The sequence below is a fragment of the Muscardinus avellanarius genome, assembly GCF_963383645.1.
Source record: "Muscardinus avellanarius genome assembly, chromosome: 16".
Taxonomy (NCBI): domain Eukaryota; kingdom Metazoa; phylum Chordata; class Mammalia; order Rodentia; family Gliridae; genus Muscardinus; species Muscardinus avellanarius.
The window spans coordinates 23703394-23723756 of record NC_137802.1 but is presented as its reverse complement, the minus strand read 5'-3'; the positions used below and the strand labels follow the sequence as shown (position 1 = coordinate 23723756).

At 51.0% G+C, this 20363-nt stretch overlaps 1 protein-coding gene across 5 annotated transcripts in view; it reads left to right on the top strand.

The window, feature by feature from the left end:
* The window catches only part of ABR (ABR activator of RhoGEF and GTPase), a gene marked incomplete at both ends in the record, with an annotated part of 223971 nt that overhangs the window by 170391 nt on the left and 33217 nt on the right, over positions 1-20363 (top strand). For all 5 annotated transcript variants that reach the window (XM_080713682.1, XM_080713680.1, XM_080713679.1 and 2 more), the window contains 10 exons: positions 836-888; positions 1414-1554; positions 4298-4419; positions 6185-6350; positions 9738-9860; positions 10217-10292; positions 10762-10866; positions 14484-14558; positions 15867-15964; positions 16346-16477. In XM_080713682.1, the coding sequence (XP_080569808.1) occupies positions 836-888; positions 1414-1554; positions 4298-4419; positions 6185-6350; positions 9738-9860; positions 10217-10292; positions 10762-10866; positions 14484-14558; positions 15867-15964; positions 16346-16477 (1091 nt within the window). The remainder of the gene's footprint in view (positions 1-835; positions 889-1413; positions 1555-4297; positions 4420-6184; positions 6351-9737; positions 9861-10216; positions 10293-10761; positions 10867-14483; positions 14559-15866; positions 15965-16345; positions 16478-20363) is intronic.

Here is a 20363-nt window from a genome sequence, read left to right as displayed (position 1 = left end):
GAATGTGTGGAAATGCAGGCTTCCAGCTGCTGCTTCCACCTGTCCCTGCTGTGTTCTGGCAATCATCCTGTGGTGGCTGGGGCACAGAGGGCTGGGGCACAGGGGTAGGGCTGAGCTGGCATTTTCCTAGCCTCCTGGGAGCTGCCAGAGGCAGGGCCCCACCTGAATTCCATCAGGAGGTCCCCACCCATTAGGCTGCTATGGGTTTGAGAGCAGACTTTCTGTGGAGATCCAGCCTGCCTCCTGGTCCCCCAGGCTCTCCTGTTCTGCCTGGGGGTTTAGGGGCATGTAGAACGGTCTTTCCCCAGATGTGTGGGTCAGAATGAAGCTTGCCGCTCCTAACTGGCACTGCTTCTAGCAGGCCGTACCAGGCCTTTGATTGAAGGAACATGACCATGATGGGCATGGGGGAGCTGGCTGTCCTTCCTGCAGAAGCACCTTGTGCCCTTCCCTGTTCTGAAGTCCTGGGTGAGTCCCATCATGGGACATGGCTAGGTACAGTTCCATGAGTCCAGGCAGAGGATTGTAGGGGACCTCTGCTCTGAGCCACGCCAGGCCTGGCCTGGGAAACGGCTATGTAAGTCCTGTCTGATAGGAGATGAGATGATGGAACAGAGGCGGGGGAGCCTGGGTGGCCACGGCCTGTGTCGGCCTGTTCCCGTTGCCGGACCTACCCTGGGAGTGAGAGTGGAGGCTTGGGGTGCCGCGCAACCCACTTGGCTTCCTACACATGTCCACATGGGGATCAAGGCCAGTGGGAATAAAGCTGGTTTTCAAGGTCTTGAACTGCCCCTTGTATTTCATCATCCTCTCTCCTTTCCTGCCTCCCCAATAGCTCTGCTCTACAAGCCCATCGACAGAGTCACTCGGAGCACCCTGGTCTTACACGTGAGTGTCAAGACCCTGAATGGCCAGGGAGGAGTTAGGAGTTTCGTGGGGAGGAGCTGGAGTCACTGAAGACAGCCCATCTGGGGAGCGGCCAGAGGGTCCCTGGGCCCTGCTGCACCTGCCTGGCCTGTGGTAACCATTCCAGTGGGGCCAGGGCCTAAATATAGCTCGGCTACTACTATGCTTGATATGTGGCCAGCTGCCCCCTAGAAGGCAGATGCTTCCTGCTTCCCTCATGGTCCTGGGAGCAGATGTGGTATGAGGCAAGGAGTGTTTCCCAGCTGCTTGGGAGATGAGGCCTCACTGGCCTCTGCCACCAGTAGAAAAAGCCATGACTGCAACAGGGACAAAGGGAAGCACCTCCCTCACACTGACCTTTAGTTCACACTTTCCCGGAATGGCCAGGTTAGAGCATGTGGCCCTGAACTCCCCCTTCCAAGTTTTTCTGGTGAGGATAAGTATTCTTAGCTTCTCACTGAGCCCCAAAACCATTTCCCCCCACTGGCCACCCCCTTTCCATCCCAGGACCTGCTGAAGCACACACCCGTGGACCACCCAGACTACCCACTGCTACAGGATGCCCTCCGCATCTCCCAGAACTTTCTGTCCAGCATCAACGAAGACATTGACCCCCGCCGGACTGCAGTCACAACCCCCAAGGGGGAGGTGAGCTCCGGGCCCTGCACGAGGCCCCGTTGTCCTGCACACCTGGTCATCACTGCTGTGTGCCCCATGCCTCTCCACCCCTGTCCTCTTGGGCCAGCCAAGGGGAGGTCCCTGATCCTCGGTTGCCTTGACCACCAGTGACATTTCAGGTCCTGGGCTAAAAGCTTTGACTCGAGTGTCTCATTAAACTTTACAATAACTCACTGAGGAAAGAGGAGGGAACTGAGATGTGGACAGTCTTTCCAGCTCTGGCATGAGGTTCCTCAGCTATATCAGAATTATATTCTGAACTGGGCATGGTAGTGCTCACTTGTAATCCTAGTACTTGGGAGGCCAAGACAGGAGGATCCCAGGTTTGTGGCCAGAAAACTTAGGGAGGCCCTCCACAACTTAGTGAGACTCTGTTTCAAAATAAAGAATAAAAAATAGGACTTGGGGGCATGGGTTTCATGCCCAGTACTGAAAAAAAAAAAAAAAAGAGAGAGAGAGAGATTGAGGGAGGGGGGGAAGGATTGGATTCTGTACTTGGGCTGTCAGGCTATTAACCCCTCACATTCCCCCTATACCAGAGAAGCTGGGCCACTGGGTATTTTAATGCAAACACCTCTCTCTGGCCTGTGTGATGCTGTCAGGGAACCACCCAGAGATTGAGGGAATGGGAAACCAGCGGCTCAGGCCAGTGCTGGGGAGGGAGGAAGCCAATATGCCAGCTGAGGCCGCCCAGGCTGTGGAAATACCCAGCGTACCTGTGTGGCAGGCAGCCACCCTCAGGAAGAGTGGGAGCCCTGGCCAGTGAGGAGAAACACTGAAGAACAGTGGCCCTCGCGGGGCAGCACCCCATCCCAGGGACAGTGACAGTGACCCTCGCGGGACAGCACCCCATCCCAGGGACAGTGATAGTGACCCTCGCGGGACAGCACCCCATCCCAGGGACAGGGACAGTGACCCTTGCGGGACAGCACCCCATCCCAGGGACAGGGACAGTGACCCTCGCGGGGCAGCACCCCATCCCAGGGACAGTGACAGTGACCCTCGCAGGACAGCACCCCATCCCAGGGACAGTGACCCTCGCAGGACAGCACCCATCCCAGGGACAGTGACAGTGACCCTCGCGGGGCAGCACCCCATCCCAGGGACAGTGACAGTGACCCTCGCGGGACAACACCCCATCCCAGGGACAGGGACAGTGACCCTCGCAGGACAGCACCCCATCCCAGGGACAGTGACAGTGACCCTCGCAGGACAGCACCCCATCCCAGGGACAGTGACAGTGACCCTCACGGGGCAGCACCCCATCCCAGGGACAGGGACAGTGACCCTTGCGGGGCAGCACCCTGGCCCAAGGACAGTGCTTCCTATCCAACAGAGATAATGCAGTGGCATTCAGAAATGAAGGCTGCATGGGCTTCTATCCCTTTGTTACATTTGTGAGCCTCCTTTGTTTCCTGGAAAGGAAAGTAAGGAAGGACAGGATCTGAAGGTGACTAATGGGGCATTTAGTGCATCTCCAGCCCTGGTCTGCAACACATGGGATGTCAGTGGTTTGTTTTATTCCGGGATATCTCAGACATCAGAATGCTTGGAGTGCCAGAGGTCTCAGGTTTTCTTAATTGGACGCTTTCAGCAGCTCATCCACGTATTGCAGCATATGTGGGTCACACGGTTACAGTGCACACAGGGAAAGTTGGATAGAAGGAGACAGCTCCAGACTGAGCAGCCCTGCGCTCTGGACGGCAGGGAGGAACCTCTGGAAGTCCCGTGCGCATGCAGAGAAGTGCCCTGACCATCCAGAGCCCAGGGTAGAGGCGGCCCCAGGACCGTTGCAGCCCCACTGAGGGTAGCCCGGGGTCTCCCATCCACTGGGACAGGTGAAGAATCCACTGAGGAGTAGCATGACAGGGCTGAGTGGTCTGCAGTAAAAGTCACGCTGAAAGTAGATCAGCTTCTTCGGCTCCATTGGGAGGGCTCTGAAGATGGAGGGTGTCCATGGCTCAGGCTGGAGAGACCAGGTCATTCTGGACTAGGGTGCATCTGGGGGTGCTACTGAGATTTATGGGAAAGTGTAAAGCTACCATTTGTTGACTATATATTATGTGCCAAGCACGGTGCCATTTATATACATCATCTTGATGACTCCTACCTTACAAGGCAGGTAACATTCTCCTGATTGTATAAATGATAAATCTGAGATTAGTGAGGTCAGTGAATCTGCTGGGATCACAGCTGAGAAAATTCAAGCCCATGACTCCAAAGCCAGTGCTCTTACAGGAGGATCACAGATTCTCAGCAACTTAATGAGACCCTCAGCAACACAGCGAGATTCTTTCAAAGTTAAAGAAAAAAAGCTGGCTTGTCATCCCAGCACGCGGGAGGCTGAGACCGGAGGGTCGCGGTTTGCAGACAGCCTCGGCTATTTAGTGAGGCCCTTTGCAACTCAGTGAGACCCGGTTTCAGAATAAAGAATAAAAAATAGGGCAGGGGTGCAGCTCAGAGGTTGAATGCCCCTGGGTTCCATTCTCAAACCCACACACACACACACAAAAATAATAATAATAATTAAAGAAAAAAAATATAGGGCTGGCGGTGTGACTGGGTTCAATCCCCAGTACCAAAAAAAAAAAAAAGGGCAGTGCTCTTAACCACCAGGCAGTATAGCCCCTCGCCAGCTGGTTGTGTTCACAGGGTGGGCTGGGCCCTCAGGTGTACACCCTCTGAGCAGGCTGTGGGGGTGCATCTCCTTCAGACGCGGCAGCTGGTGAAGGACGGCTTCCTGGTGGAAATGTCGGAAAGCTCCCGGAAGCTACGGCACGTCTTCCTCTTTACAGATGTCCTGCTGTGCGCCAAGCTGAAGAAGACTTCCGCAGGGTACGTGGGAGGAGGGGTTGAGGGCCCCTGGAGGGGAGCCAGCCCTGCCTGTCTGGAGCCCTCTGCAACCTGCGGCAATCTGTATTTCTTTTTCATTTTAAAAATGTATTCATTTCGCCGGGCGTGGTGGCGCACGCTTGTAATCCCCGCGCTTGGGAGGCTGAGACAGGAGGATCGCGCAGGTTCGAAGCTAGCCCCGCGCGCTGGCTTAGGAGACCCTGTTTCCAAAAAAAAAAAAAAAAAAAAATGTAAAAATAGGTTTGGGAGTGTAGCCCGGATGTTGAAGGGCTTCCAGGAACCCCAGTACCACCAAAAAAAAAAAAAAAAAAAAAATGTATTCATTTCATTTTACTACATAGTCTTCTCCTAGAAATAAATCATGCCTTAAATCATAAAGATACTAGAAGGACATTCCAGAAGAAAGCAGTCACCCACTCCAACATAGCCATAAGTCTCCTGCAGCTATATTTCATTTTTTTTTTAAACATTCTTATGTTTTTTCATATAATTGTGATCAGAGTGAATGCCCAATTTGGGGCTCTGCTTTTTCCATTTCACGTCATAAGCAGTTTCCCTGTTGCTGTCTAATCTTCATAATCATCATTTTACTTTCTTGCATGATGTTACAGGTGGCTGTGCCATCATTTACTTAAGCATTCTTCTTTTATTCGACATCTCTAAATTGCTGCTGGCTGGATTCTGTGAAGAGTCATTAAATCTACCATTTATTGGGGCTTGTGCCATGCCAGGTGCTATGGCGAATGCTTTGAACACATGCTTCCTAATCTTCCCAACAACAGCACAAAATGGTTGTTATTATCCCCATCTCATGTATAAGAAAAAAAGTCTCAGAGAAGAGGAATGAGTTGCCCAAGGTCACATAGCTAGAAGTGAATGGGATTGAACCCTAATCTGACTGAGTCTCCACTCTACCCACCTCCGTAGGTGTGGTTCTGGGCCTTGAGCAGAAAAAGGTCATTCAGTATTCACATGTGTTTCCACCTACATTTACTTACCACTTTCTATGTGCCAAGTACACTGCCTTACAGTGGAGGGGGAGACAAGCCACCTGGTCACTGCAGCACTGAGGGGCCAAGATGAGATGTAGAAATCTAAAGTCCTAGAGGAAGTCAGGAGAAATCATTATGAGCTTCCATAAAGGCCATGACTCCCTGGAACTCCATCACCTTTGAGAAAGTTTGAGACCAGAGATTGACAGTAATAAGCATATATACCTTTGCCTTGAGTCCTTCACCCATTGCAGACATTACTAATCAACCAAGCACTCTTTTCCATTAGATTTGGATATTGTGTTGTAACCTCCAACCCAGTACCCTGTGTGACCCCTATTAATCAGAGTTGGCATTCAGAATAACATCTGTATCCTGTGTCCACCCTAAAGGGTGATGAATGTGGGCCTAAGCAGGAATAGGCTAGAGGAGGGTATTGAGTGGGGAGTAGAAAATCGTAAGCCCAACTAACACAGTTTGTTCTTGCAATACAAGTGATTCTTTAGAAACAGAAACAGCAGTGGTGCTGGATCAGGAGACAAGCAAAGGCAGGACCAGTGTCCTCACTGCTGGCTGAGCCCAGAGCCCGACTCCAGTCCATGCATGTTTGCTGGTCAGGCTCCTCAGGGAGGGTCATTCTTGCCTCTGTGAGTTCTCGGCAGATCCCTTTCTGGTCGGCTCTTGGTTCTGGGCCCAGCAGCTCAAGGCTAGAGAGGCTTCCCTCTGCTCATGTCTTTTTCCCACCTCATCCACAGGAAGCACCAGCAGTATGACTGTAAGTGGTATATCCCCCTGGCCGACCTGGTGTTCCCATCCCCAGAGGAGGCCGAGGCCAGCCCCCAGGTGCACCCCTTCCCGGACCATGAGCTGGAGGACATGAAAATGAAGATTTCAGCCCTCAAAAGCGAAATCCAGAAAGAGGTAAGCGGAGCCTGGCAGTGGAGTTTGGGGCCAGGCACGCCGGGGGGAAGGGGGGAGGGCGGGTTATGAGTTCTGAGGGTCTGACAAGAAAGACGAGTAGGAGCCCTTGAGTGTCTGGGTGCTAGGGGAAATCCCCCACTAAGGCAGATTAGCTCTGAGCGGATGGAGGATGGGCCCCGGAGCAAGTGCTCCGTTTAGTGGGCTTCACTGGGGAGTGTTCCCTGGTGAGCAGTGTATACTGAACTGTAGAAAAGGGAAGCAAGAGGGAGGACAAGGAGGCATTCCTACAGAAAAGTGGGGCACACTCAAGAGGAGAGCCTGCAAGGCCTCTCAGACTGACAGCTCAGCTAGCCGTAGTAATGTAGTGAGGCCCTCAGCAACTCAGTGAGACCCTGTTTCAGAATAAAGAATAAAAAGTAGGGCTAGGGGTGTAGCTTGGAGGTAGAATGCCCCTGGGTTCCATCCCCAGTACTGTAATAGGAAAAAAAAAAAAAGCTGACAGATGAAGTAGGCAAATAAATAGGGAGAGAGGGGACCTACAGCGCAGAGAAGCTTCTGCCTGACAGTGCTGCGGGTTTTGTCATATGTGGACCATTCACAGATGTTTACCCTATGTTAGGCCATAAAGGAAATCAGTTTTAAAAATTAATAGCATACAGGTCATGTCCACAAACTACTGTGCAATGAAATTAGACATCAGCAACTAGAACATTAGTTAATTATACAATTGTAAATTAAAAAATAATTTTTTTTACAGTATTGGGGATTGAACCCAGGAGCATTCTACCTCCCAGCTATATCCCCAGGCCTATTTTTTATATTTTATTTTGAAACAGGGTCTAAGTTGTGGAGGGCCTAAGTAACTGAGGCTGACTGCGAACCTGGATCCTCCTGTCTCAGCCTCCCAAGTACTGGGATTATAAGTGTGCACCACCACACCTGGCCTAAAATATTTAAGTTAAAGAAGAAATTAAAGAAGAAACAGAAAACTATTTAGAACTGCATGAAAATGAGGAGTATAGCTCCGGGCATGGTGGCGCATGCTTATAATCCCAGCACTTGAGAGGCTGAGACAGGAGGATCGCACAGGTTCGAAGCCAGCCTCAACTACGTAGTGAGGCTCTCGGCAACTTAGTGAGACCCTGTTTCCAAATAAAATATAAAATATAAAATATTTTCTACCTCTGGGAGTATAGCCCAGAGGTAGAAAAAGCCTCTGGGTTCCACCCCCAGTACCACAAAAAAAAAGAAAGAAGGAAGGAAGGAAAGAGTAGTATGTATCAAATCCCTCAGGATGTAACCAAAGCACTGTTTAGAGGAAAATATATAGCCTTAAATTAATTTATTTGAAAGCAGTGGCTAGATGAAGGCACCACTGGAGGAGTCTCCCCAGTGGACAGAAGGAAGGGCACAGAGGGCTCTCGTTGGCCTGGCCCTTCTCCCTCACCCACCAGGCTGAGCTTGACCCCTCTCCCTGGAGAGCCTGACAGCTGCCTCCTCTATGATCTGGGCTTGCTGCCTGCTCCCAGCTCCTGCCCTTCACCTTTGGTTTTGCTCTAATGGTTCTGATTACATTGGCTTGGTCAGCGTTTCTCTTGCTTGCTAGAATTGGAACCCAACACCAGTGAGTGGGCTGTTTTCTCCAGTTCTGTGCCCCAGTAATTAGCACATCATGAATATGTGCTTGATATTCAACTCTTCAGGAGTGCACAAGTGGAGCACAGGGGCACACCTGTAATCCCAGTACACGAGAGGCTCAGACAGGAGGACTGTGGGTTCTAGGACAGCCTCAGCAACTTAGTGAGGTTCTCACCAACTTAGTGAGACCCTGTTTCCAAATAAAAAATAAAATAGGGCTAGAGATGTAGCTCAGAGGTAGAAGGCCCTTGAGTTCAATCCCCAATACCAAAAAATAAAGGGATACATGACCAGATGGCCTTTCAACTCAAACATCTCTCTAAATAGGGGAAGAGAAGACCACAGCTATAGGCTGTTTGGGGCGAGGAAATATCCTAGGACTGAAGGACTATCTGGAAGTCCAGATGCCTGGGGAGTTACTGGACCAGCACAGGGTCCCCTCCCCCTGAAGGTAGCCACAGCCTGCTTTGGCAGAGCCTGCTTCCCCTTCTCTGCTACAAGGGCTTCCTGCACATGTGCCTCTGCCCCAGCCTTGTGCCCACCCTCCTGCCCAGGCATGCAAGTCAGTACTGAGCCCTGCCAGCTGCAGGGAGCATGTCACCTGGCAGAGCCTGTCCCATGAAGAAGGCAGATGTAGATGTACACATGTGTGTGTGTGTGCGTGTGTCTGTGTATACATATAGATATTATTTTTTTAAATGAGACAAGACCACATGTGCATTTTTCCAGCTATTTAAGCTTTTCACATAACCGTCCCTTAGAGACCTTTAGATCCATCCAGTGTTTTTAGCAGCAGCATCATACTCCATTACTGGGTTGCACAGTGACGTATTTGGGTATTTGGATTGTTTCTTTACCTTTAGGAGGCAGGTCTGCAGTGCACATCACAGCCCTCATGTCTCTGTGGGAAATTCTCTACAAGTGACAGGGCTGGGCATGGCACGTGCATCTCATTGGCAAATTTACCTCTGAAAAAGTTGTGTCTGGTTACATTCTCTGATCAGTGTTTGACAGTCACTCTTCCCCACTTTGTCGCAACACTGGCTACGAGCAGCCTTTACAGTTTTGCCTGACTAGTCAGTTAAAAAGAAAGGAGCCTAGTTGGGTCTATCGTTCAGTGGTAAAGTACATGCCTAGCATGCATGAAGCCTTGAGTTTGATTTCCCAGTGCTGCAAAAAATGAGAAGCCAAGTGCTGTGGTACATTCCTATAACCCTAGTACTTGGGAGGCTGAGACAGGAGGATCAAAGGTTCAAAGCCTCAGTAACCTAGCAACTCTTTTTCAAAATAAAAGTGAAAATAGGGCTGGGGATGTGGTTCCAAGGTAGAACAGCCCTGAGTTTAATCTCTAGTACCTAAAACAAAAAAAATGGGTTTGAATAATGTTGGGGGGCCTCTGGGTTTTGGGGTGTTCTCTAGTTGCGTGGTCCCTGGCCCTGAGTGACTTAGAGCAGAGGAAATACCAGTTTGTGGGTGAGAGTTCTCTAAAGGCGTGGTTGAGGATTGGGGCTTTGGATTGATAGCTCTGCGTAGGAAAGGTGTGCTGTCATTTACAGTCATAGGAATTAGCTGCCCTGGTGAGTGGCTTCTCCTCCCCTAGCCAGCCCCCCCCCCCAAGATGTCCAGCATCACAATATATAGGACATTATAAAGAACCACAGTTAGCACAGAGAAATATTGTGCTTAGAGCCGCTGAGTGAGAAGTGGAGTCTGAGTGTGAGGGAAACGTCTGTACCTCATCCCCTGCAGAAAGCCAACAAAGGGCAGAGCCGGGCCATTGAGCGCCTCAAGAAGAAGATGTTTGAGAATGAGTTCTTACTGCTGCTCAATTCCCCCACCATCCCATTTCGGATCCACAATCGGAATGGAAAGGTCAGGAAGGGTGGGGTGGGATAGGGGTGGCCCACTTCCTTAGCCCTGGGATGCCCACTCCCCCTGGCTCCCGGATGCCCTGTGGGAGTCGGGGACTTGGACCCCACGTCCCAGTGAGGCTGCCAGGGTTCCAGCCTGGACTCCCTCCCTGCTGCTATGGAACTGGTGCCCTCTACTGGCCACCACTGGCACTGCCACTCCTGTCACCTGGCATCCCAGAAGGGAGGCCCCTCACACTCCCAGCTTCTCCGCACAGGGGTGTCTGGATAAAAAGGAGCTTTGATGGGGGCCCCAGAATCTGGGAATGTGCTTGGCCTGACTGGCCACCCCACTGAATTCTGATCTCCTCTCTTCAGAGCTACCTGTTTTTACTGTCCTCGGACTATGAGAGGTCAGAGTGGAGAGAAGCAATTCAGAAACTACAGAAGAAGGGTAAAGTCCTTCCCTGCTCTGTGCTGCCCTGATGGTGTTTGTGGCGACAGCGGCCTTTTGCATTTCCACGCATCTTCACGCCTAGTGTTTCCCTCTCAGCTCTCACAGCCACCCTATACGTTGCCAGGGGAGACGGCACTAATTGCTATTAGCAATCAGTTGAGGCCCAAATAATTTAAGTGGTTCGCTTGAGGATACGGTGGATGGATGATAGGCCTGGGCCCAGAGCCAAGCTCTGTGTCAGTCCCACTCACGCTTGTCCTCTCTCTCTCATCCACACAAACTTGAACTCTTAGGTTCTCTACTCTTACCCCTCTAACAGCACCCACCACTGTGCCCAGGCGAGTGTCTACAAGCCCTTCCCTCCCTCCTGAGGACCCTAGAGCCAAGCTGTTTTCCTGTAGCTGCCCCCAAAGAGAGCAGCAGGTTCTCTTGTTGTAATGCTCCCTCCTCGCCGTTCCTCCTACAGATCTCCAGGCCTTTGTCCTGAGCTCAGTGGAGCTCCAGGTACTCACAGGATCCTGTTTCAAGCTTCGGACTGTCCACAACATCCCTGTCACCAGCAATAAAGATGGTAAGATCTGGAACCCAAGGTTGCCAACCAGCAGGTCCAAGCTCCCAGGGCATTGTGGGGGCCTTCTGCAGGGACCTGACCAGACACCTGGCTGCCATTGGCCCAGCTCTGCTCAACCAGGCCAGGTCTGTTCTACTGTTAGGTACACAGAGATTTTCTTTTTCTTTTCTTTCTTTTTTTTGGGGGGGGGTGGTGGTGGTACTGGGCATGGAAGGAACCCAGGGACATTCTACCTCTGACCTATACCCCAGACCTATTTTATTCTGCAATCCTTCCATCTCAGTCTCCCAAGTACTGGGATTATAAATGTGTGCCACCACACCCAACACTGGGGATTGAACCCAGAAGCATTCTACCTCCAAGCTACACCACCAGCCCTATTTTTTTCGTGTGTATATGTGTACTAGAGATTGAACCCAGAGGCATTCTACCTTAGAGCTACACCCCTAGCCCGGTTTTATTTCTTATTTAGAAACAGGGTCTCTCTAGATTGATGAGAGCCTCACTACTTTTTGAGGCTGTCTCTGAAACTGAGATCCTATCTCAGCCTCCCAAGTATTGGGATTGCAAGCATGCGCCACCACACCCAGCTTACACAGAGATCTTAAATGGGGATTCTCCAGGCGCCCTAGGTCCTGCTCAGCCCCATCTAGTGAGGATAGAACCTGGGACCCTGGGGCACTGGGCTCATGTTGAATCATGAGGCAGTCTGATAATGGAAAGTAAAAGACTAAAGCCCGGGGGTCGGGGGTAGAGATGATGGACAGATGAGAGAACAGCATATGAGGAGTAAGTCAAAAAGTTTCCTTGGAAGCCAGGCATGGTGCCACATTCTTGTAACCCCAGCGCTTGAGAGACTGAAACAGGAGGATCGCACAGGTTCGAAGGCGCCTCAGCTACTTAGTGAGGCTCTCAGCAACTTAGTGAGACCCTGTTTCCAAATAAGTATAAAAGAGTTCACCATGCCCGCGACAACTCCAGATCAGCGTGCACAACAGCCGGTCTCACTGAGTTGCAGAGAGCCTCACTAAGTAGCTGAGGCTGGCCTTGAACCGCAGTCCTCTGGTCTCAGCCTACCTAATGCTGGGATTACAAGCATGTGCCACCACACCCAACCCATGGAATATTATTCAGACATAAAAGGAATGAAGTACCGATACATGTTACCTGAGTGAATCGTGATCAATTGAGGGAATATTGCCATTTCAACAATATTGTTTTTCAACTGATGAATATGGGAGGGAGGCCATCCATTTACTTTTGTTATTTTATAACCTATTTCAATGATACTGAAAAAATATAATTGATTTATAAGTCTTATATCCTGTAGCTTCATTGAACTTGTTTATTGAATCTAGCAGGATTTGGGAGGATCGATTAGGGTTTTCTTCATACAAGAATGTGTACACCGGGCGTGGTGGTACATGATTGTAATCCCAGCATTTGGGAGGCTGAGACCGGAGGATCGCGGTTCACGGACAGCCTCAGCTACTTAGTGAGGCCCTCTGCAACTCAGTGAGACCCTGTTTCAAAATAAAAAGAATTAAAAAAAAAATAGGGCAGGGAGTGTAGCTCGGAGGTCGAATGCCCCTGGGTTCCATCCCCAGACCTGCAAAAAAAAAAAAAGAATATGTAACCTACAAATAAATTTTTAGTTTCTCCTTCCCAATTGAATTCCTTTTATTTTTCTTGCCAAATGTCCCTAGCTAGAACTTCTAGTGCACTGTTAAATAGGAGTTATATGAACAAGCATCGTTACCTTTGTCTTGGTCTTAGACAGAAAGCATTTTGTCTTTCAGAATTAAGTATGAGGTTGGCTAAGGGGTTTTAAAATTTTTTTTTCAGCTGAGAAAATTCCTTCCTACCCCTGATTTGTTGAGTGCTTTTATAATGAAAAGAGGTTTGATTTTGTCAAATGCTCTTCCTGTATCTATTTAGATGATCATATGGTTTCTGGTTTTTATTCTATTAATATTGAGTGATATTGCCTTAATTTCATATGTTGAATCAACTTTGCTTTCCTGGAATAAATCAAACTTTGTCATATTAAAAAAAAACAAGTAGCCGGGCGTGGTGGCGCACGCTTGTAATCCCCGCACTTGGGAGGTGGAGACAGGAGGATTGCGCAGGTTCGAAGCCAGCCGTGCTGGCTTAAGAGACCCTGTTTCTAAGTTAAAAAGTATAAAATAGGTCTGGGAGTGTAGCCTGGAGATAGAAGGGCTTCCAGGAACCCCAGTGGCACCAAAAAAACAAAAAAACAAGTAAGTACAAAATAGGAGTATAAATAAGTATAAAATAAAATGAGAAGCCAGGCGTGGTGGCGCACACTTGTAATCCCAGCATTTGGGAGGCTGAGACCTGGAGGATCGCGGTTCGCATACAGCCTCAGCTACTTAGTGAGGCCCTCTGCAACTCAGTGAGACCCTGTTTCAAAATAAAGAATAAAAACTGGGCTGGGGGTGTAGCTCAGAGGTCGAATGACCCTGGGTCCATCCCCAGACCACAAAAAAAGTACTCTATATGCTCCATATTAACTTTTTATAATAGCCTGTGATTGTTGTCTTGAGGCTCTGTGTTATGATAACCAGGTGGGCAGAAATGTGCCAGAAGTAGCCAGAGAAATGAACACCCCAGAACCAAATAAATAAATAAATAAATAAATAAATAAATAAATAAATAAAATAAGAGTATAACCTGGAGGTAGAAAATCCCCTGGGTTCTACCCCTAGTACCACAAAAATAAAAATAAATAAAAGAAGTTGCCTTGGACCTGATCTTAGAGGGCCTTGAATTCCAGGCAAAAGAGTTCAGAGACCGTGCTGTAAGTTGAAGGGCCTATGGGAGAGTTTGAGCAGGGGAGCTATGATCAGGGCTGGAGGCCGGGCCAGAGCAGGTGGCTCCCGCCTGCCCCTGGGCTGAGAGGCAGTCTACTCTCTGAAAGCGGTTTTGCAGGTCAGCTTTCCCCAGCATCTAGGGTCATCTAGGGACTCCTGAGTCCCAAGCAGGGTTCAGAGCTGATCCTTCTTTTCCATTAGCAGAATAGCTTGTATTACTTTTCACTTTGCAAGGTTAGACTAAGGAGAGTAGCCCTGACATAGGCAAGATTCAAAGGGAGGGAAAGAAGCCCTCGCTGGGTACAGTGGCGCACACCTGCAATCCCAGATACTCTAGAAGCTGAAAGAGGAGGACCATAAACTTCCCAGCCTGGGCAACGTAGTGAGACCCTAAGTAAAAAAATGAAAAGGGCTGGGAGTGTAGCTCAATGGTAGAGCACTCCTGGGTTTAATCTCTAGTACCAAAAAGAAAGGAGGGAAGGAAAACAAAGGAGAAAAGAAAAAGTATCTCTGGAGATTGCTACTAAATATCTGACCAGGACTGCAGGTGTGGGCTGGCCTCCCCAGCTAAGCAGAGGGGAGAGGCCTGGGCACAATCTGGGGCAGCTCACACTGGAGGAAACGGTGGGCATTGGCCACTTTTTTTTAACCATCCACCAGGTGGTGCTGTCGGACCAAAGCTTAACCAACACCTCACCCATCAGCTTCCCTACCAGCCTGGGGCAGAGGAGGGGTGAGCCTCTCACGCCCTCCATCTACCCTGGGGGCTTTTCTCTCTTGCAGATGATGAGTCTCCAGGACTATATGGCTTCCTCCATGTTATCGTCCACTCTGCCAAGGGGTTTAAACAATCAGCCAGTAAGTGCCCCTAAAGAAGTTGGGTGGGCCCTTGTTCATCTTCCACAGAGAGTCTCTCCAGACCTTTTGTGTGGGGATCCCCATTGCCCGCCTGCTCTGCTCTGTCTTGGGGCCCTACCAGCAAGCATGTGTTGGTGTGGTCCAGGAACCAGCCGTCTTGGCAGGAGTCACCCCTCCCTTTGTCTCTCTCCCTAAACCCTCACTCCAGGTGTCTGAACCTGGAGCTGCAAACAACTGGCCTCCAACCCTAGACCTGCCGCTTACAAGCCATGTGGCCTTGGGCAGGTTTCTTAACCTCTCTGAGCCTTTAATGCTAACCTGAGCAGAGGCTCCAGTAGGACCATATATGTTGAAAAATCAGCAATTCCCTTGCCCTCTTCTTTATCATCCCCCCCCCCCTTGCATCTGGAGAGTAATAGTCCTATACATTTAGTAGTACAAAACCTATATTTAATATGTCACAAAAAACAATTGCACATTTTGCCTACTTTTTATTCATATGGAAATCTGCGTGTCGGTTAGTTCCTATACATCTGCCAGGTGGGGAAACTGAGTCACAGAGAGGCGAAAGGACTTAACATCACACAGGATCAGAAACACAGGGCTCCTCTCCTCACTACCCACTCCTTTTTCTTGCTCCCTGGTAGGCGAAATCTGCCTTTGCCCCCTCCCTGCCGACACCCTGCAGAGCGTGCACCAGTGGCCCACAGGCAGCCATTTGGTAAGAGGCCTCCCAGAGCATCTGGGCAGCAGCCTCCAGCTCTGCGTCCCCGTCGCTCACAGGGTGCACTGTGGTTACGGTACCTGTCATGCTGTTTTGACACTTACAATCTGCCTCTCCCACTGCGAGTTCTTTGAAGGCAGGAATCAGCTCTCCTTTATCCTTGGGTGCCTAGGTGCTCAGAGCTGCTGAATGAGGCTGTTAATTCGCAGAGCGTCTGCTGTGTACCTGAGGGAAATGAGAACACAGCCAGCGTGTGGACAGGGCCCTGGCATGGGCAAGGCCCTTTTAGACTCATTATCTCCTCAGACCCTTGCTATCCCTCTGCGGTCACTGAAATTATTCCCACTTGACACACAGGAGAGCTGAGGCTCTGGCACTCCAGGGGCTTGCCAGGGCGGCCGGGCCACAGGTAATGTGGTAGAATCCATGCCTTCTGGCACATACACCCAAGCTTGTCCCTTTCCAGAATTTCCAAAGGGGACCTTGGCAAGGACAGATTTCCCCCTTTGTTCCTGAGTCCTTTTCCACCCCGACCCTCCTGCGCCCCTCGGGCCTCACTTGGTGTGTCTGTCCTTCCCCCACAGACCTGTACTGTACCTTGGAGGTGGATTCCTTTGGCTATTTTGTCAGTAAAGCCAAAACTCGGGTGTTTCGGGACACGACAGAGCCCAAGTGGGATGAGGTAAGTGGGGAGGGGTCCTGTGTCCCCGCAGGGACCTGTTTGTCACCAGGAGTATGCCCGTGCCCATCCCTGTGCTTTTGACCTATCTGCTGGGGTGGCCGTTCCTGGGGTTGGACCAACTCTGTCTCCCCAACCCTGCATCTTCCATGCACTGTTCAACTGTCTTCAGACCAGTGTTTGGTTGGGTTCAGACACTGGAGTTTCAGCTCAGGCCCCAAAACCCCACTCCCTCAGTGATGCAGGGGCTCTGGGAGCCTTGCTGGGAGAAAATCAGGACACTTCTTCATGGCTTGTGATGGGTCTGAGGCCCACACCTGCCAGGTGCCACAGGTCCTGGTTCCTGGCTTCAGAGGTTGTGGCCCTGTCTGCCACTGTTCCCAGGAGTTCGAGATCGAGCTGGAGGGCTCTCAGTCCCTGAGGATCCTGTGCTATGAGAAGTGCTACGACAAGACCAAGGTCAACAAGGACAACAATGAGATCGTGGACAAAATCATGGGCAAAGGGCAGATCCAGGTAAGCGTCTGGGGTGCCAGGGTGAGGCCTGGAGGCCGCCAGGTGGTGCAGGACCAGGAGAGGTGTCCTCCCCGGACGTCTTCTTGGTCAAGGTGCTTGACCTTCTGGGACTTTGGTTCAAAGCTGGTTGAAAAAAAAACAACCCTGGGATGGTCATCCCTGCTGGAGCTGGCGTCCTGCTGTCACGCACAGGGGCCTGGCTCTGCAGGCTTCCACGCTGGCTCGGTGGATCAGCCACGCTTCAGCAAGGTGGACTCCAGGGAGGACAGCTCCTTTGTTTTCACACTCCAATTCTAGTGTATTGGTGGCTTTTTCTGGAACATGGTGTTGCCTGGGACTCTGAGGCGAGAGCACCTGTGTCTGGTGAACGGTGTCTGCCGGAGGTGCGGGGTGGAAGTGAGGCTCGTTCCCTGAGCATTTGCTGTTCTGCGGATGGGCTTGGATGTGGTCAGGCTGCTGGACATCCTCGACTGTTCTTGGGTCCCTGGCTTAGAGTGGTCCCTTGGGCATCAGGAGGGGCAGCTGTTCAGTCAGGCCAAGCCTACACGAGTCTCAATGTTTTTGGTGCCCTCTGACTGAACATGAGGAGAAGGCCTTGCTTGCATCGTGCATCTCTGGAACGTTCTGCCCATTTGAAAGATGGCTGCCATTGACTTACCTGTCAAGATCAGGCTTGGGACAGGTAACTTTTGGCACGGAGCCACCCACACAGCTGTGGATGGCCTCATGTGTATGAACAGTGGGTGTAGATTCTGTGACCACAAAATCAGGAAATCAGTAACTGGCATGTCCTGGAGGTGAGCTACGGGCAGGTGCTCTGGGCTCCCTAATGGTTGCCCCCATGAGATCTGGATGTAGGCTGTGGCAGCCCCGTCCACCACAGGGACGATGCTTGTTGGTAGAAAATGTCTGCTCTCGAATACACGTTGAGGTTACAGTCTGACCGGGTGCCTTGGCACTGGGGCCTGTGTGTGTCTCCCATCCCCTCCACAAGTCTTAGGCTATAGCATCTGCACAGCAGGATGGCACCATTTGGTAGAGGCTGGCCCTCTGCCTCCCTACCTGTGTTTCTGAGCACGTCTCTTCCTGATGCTGTGGGGCCTGCAGCCTGCTGCTCCGCATGGTCGCCAGGGAGACAGCGCTGCCAGGCAACTACAAACTGGTCTTTCATTATTTAGGAAATGGGGATGATGAGAGAGCACTCACTAAATCCAGTTCCTGGAACCTGCTCTCTGCAGGGATAAGCAGTGGGACCCCATCTCTGGCTAGGCCAGAGGAATAGGCAGAGGAGGGGCTCGAGACTGAGCTATGCAGCCCCAGGAGACACCCAGCCAAGAGCCACCGTGTCTGCCACACTCCCTGGGCCATTGGAAGGGGCGGCCAGCTCCATGGGCACTGTGGCCCACGACCCCTGTAGAATTCAGATTCCAGGGATAGGAGGTGTCGTCCGCCCACCTGGACGCCAGCCCTTTGCTTCCCTCCAGGCAGCTGCAGAGGCCCAGGGGAAGAGCCATAAATCACTGCATCTCTGAGACAGGAGCAGATGGAGGTGGTGGGGGAAGGGGAGGCAGCCAGGTTATGTTTGGCAGAGCAGAAAGTACAGTCTGCTAAGGAAAATGTTTCTGTGTTTAAGCTTCGAGGAATGTTAAATGCCTGGGAGTTGATATTAAAAGAAACACAACCCTTCCTGCTGCCAGCTGACCTGAGCCAGCTAGCAGACAGTTCAGAGCCAGAGGCCTTTGAAGTCCCTCTGCACTCAGCCCCCCAGACACAGCCCTCGGCCCCCAGCCAAGGAGCCATCTCAGCAGCATCCTGTACATTGGGGAGGGGGCGCGTACCCAAAGGACTGCTGTGGTCCATAAAATCTGGCCCCGTGACTGCCCTTGGAGCCACCGAAGGGTGGCTGGGTTGGATGGACAGTCTAGAGCAAGCCGTTCCCACGTGGCTAGCCAGGCCCATGAGCCACAGAATGGCCTGTTCCCGCAGCTTGTCCCCACCTCCCTTCTTGTCACAGGTCCGTCCGAGGACACAAAGCAGCACCAGCCCTGGAGTTCAGTCCTGCCCCACTGCAGCAGGTTCTGAGAATGGAGCTGGGGTGGCTCGTGGCAGGGTCGGGTCCTCCGGATACTGGAGTGGCCCAAAGGAAGGGTGGGGAAAAGAGACCCACCTCGGTTCCCCTTGTCTCCAGTGCCCTCCCACTCACCCAGCTAGAGGGGCCTCAGTGCCAGGCCTTGGCCCATGGTGACGGGGGAGGGAGTCTGGAGCCAGAGGCAGCGGCAAGGAAGTGCTTAGAGACGGACAGATGGCAGTGCTGATCGGCAACGTGTGTCTGGCACTGGCCTATGGAAGCCCGTTTCCAAGCATTCTCTCATGTGTTCCTTGCAACAGCTGCAGGGAAAATGACCATCCGTCCTCTTTGCTGCACGGAGACTTCGGGCTCAGAAAGCTTAGACAGGGCACCTCCACCAGCAGTACACGGGGAAGCCACGCTTGCTCCGCCCTGTGGTGTCCCCAGGCCCCAGGCCTTCATCAAGAAATGTCTAGTTGGGCGCAATAGTGCACATCGATATTCCCGACTATTTGGGAGACTGAGGCAGGAGGATTATTTGACCACCTTTGTGAGACCAACCTGGGCAACATAGTGAGACTCCTTCCCAAAATAAACAAATAAATAAAAATGTAGAAGGTTCTCAGATTTAAGTAGCTTTAACAACTTAGACCCTGTTTTAAAATATAAATATAAATAAATGAATGAATGAATGGCTGGGGGTAAGCTGAGTTTAATCCCTAGTACCAAAAAAAAAAAAAGGAAAAGAAAAAAAAATTCCCAACCTAAGTAAAAGGCTCTGATGTGACCAGTGGCCTAGACAATGAACCAGGGAGAAGTTCCACTCACAATCCTGTTTTATAGGCCCAAGGCTGCCTTTGCTAGGGGAGTGTCACCTCTGGGCAGAGGCCGTTCCTGCCTGGCGCTCCTGGAAGAAGACTACATTGGAAAGAGCAGGGCAGGGGCTCAGGCCGGGATCTCCGTGTGTGCCCTGTAGGCAGTGTGTGCCCAGAAGGCAGGTCCTGGCCTCAGGTAGAAAGGGCAGGCTGCCCAGGTGTACCAGTAGAGGGTGAGGTGAGATGCCAGTGACAGTGGCAACGTGCTTACAAAGAGCCCAGCACCACGCTAAACGCGTACAGCTGTGATCTCAAGGGGCCTCCCCGGTACCCTGTGTTACTACAGCTATGAGCTGAGGCGCTGAGGGGTTAAGTCGGCTGTCGAGGCCACACAGCCCATACAGGAGCCAGGACTTGACTCGGCAGCGGCTGGGTCCAGAGCCATCCCTGGCGCTCAGCGGCTTGCCGCTGCTCCTGTAAGTGATAAGACGGAATTCAGACGGAGAACAAGTCATCCTGGGCTGGAGGTTGGGAGGCTTTGAGGAGGAAGAGGAGGGGCAACTAGGAATTCGAAACCTGGATCTTTTTAATTCCAAAAGTAGTGTTTATATTAGAAAGAAAATTGCAATCAGAGCTAAGGAACTTGAAACATAATCACAACCCATCCCACTCCTCTGGGTACAACCATTTTATTTTGTGCCTTTCCCCTCATATACTTTTTTGTGTGTGTGTGGTACTGGGGATGGAACCCTGGGGTGTTGTACCTCCAAGCTAAACCCCCAGCCCTATTTTTTATTCTTTATTTTGAAACAGGGTCTCAGTGTCTCACTGTGTGCCACCACGCCCGACTGTATACATTTTTATAGAGATTTAATAACCAATTTTTTCTTATGTTCTTATTTTCACTGGATATTATCATGAATCCTCTTATTTCTAGGGCTGTATGTAGTTTATAGGTTTACCTTTTTTGATATTTGTCAAAAGTACTTTATAAGCCAGGCAT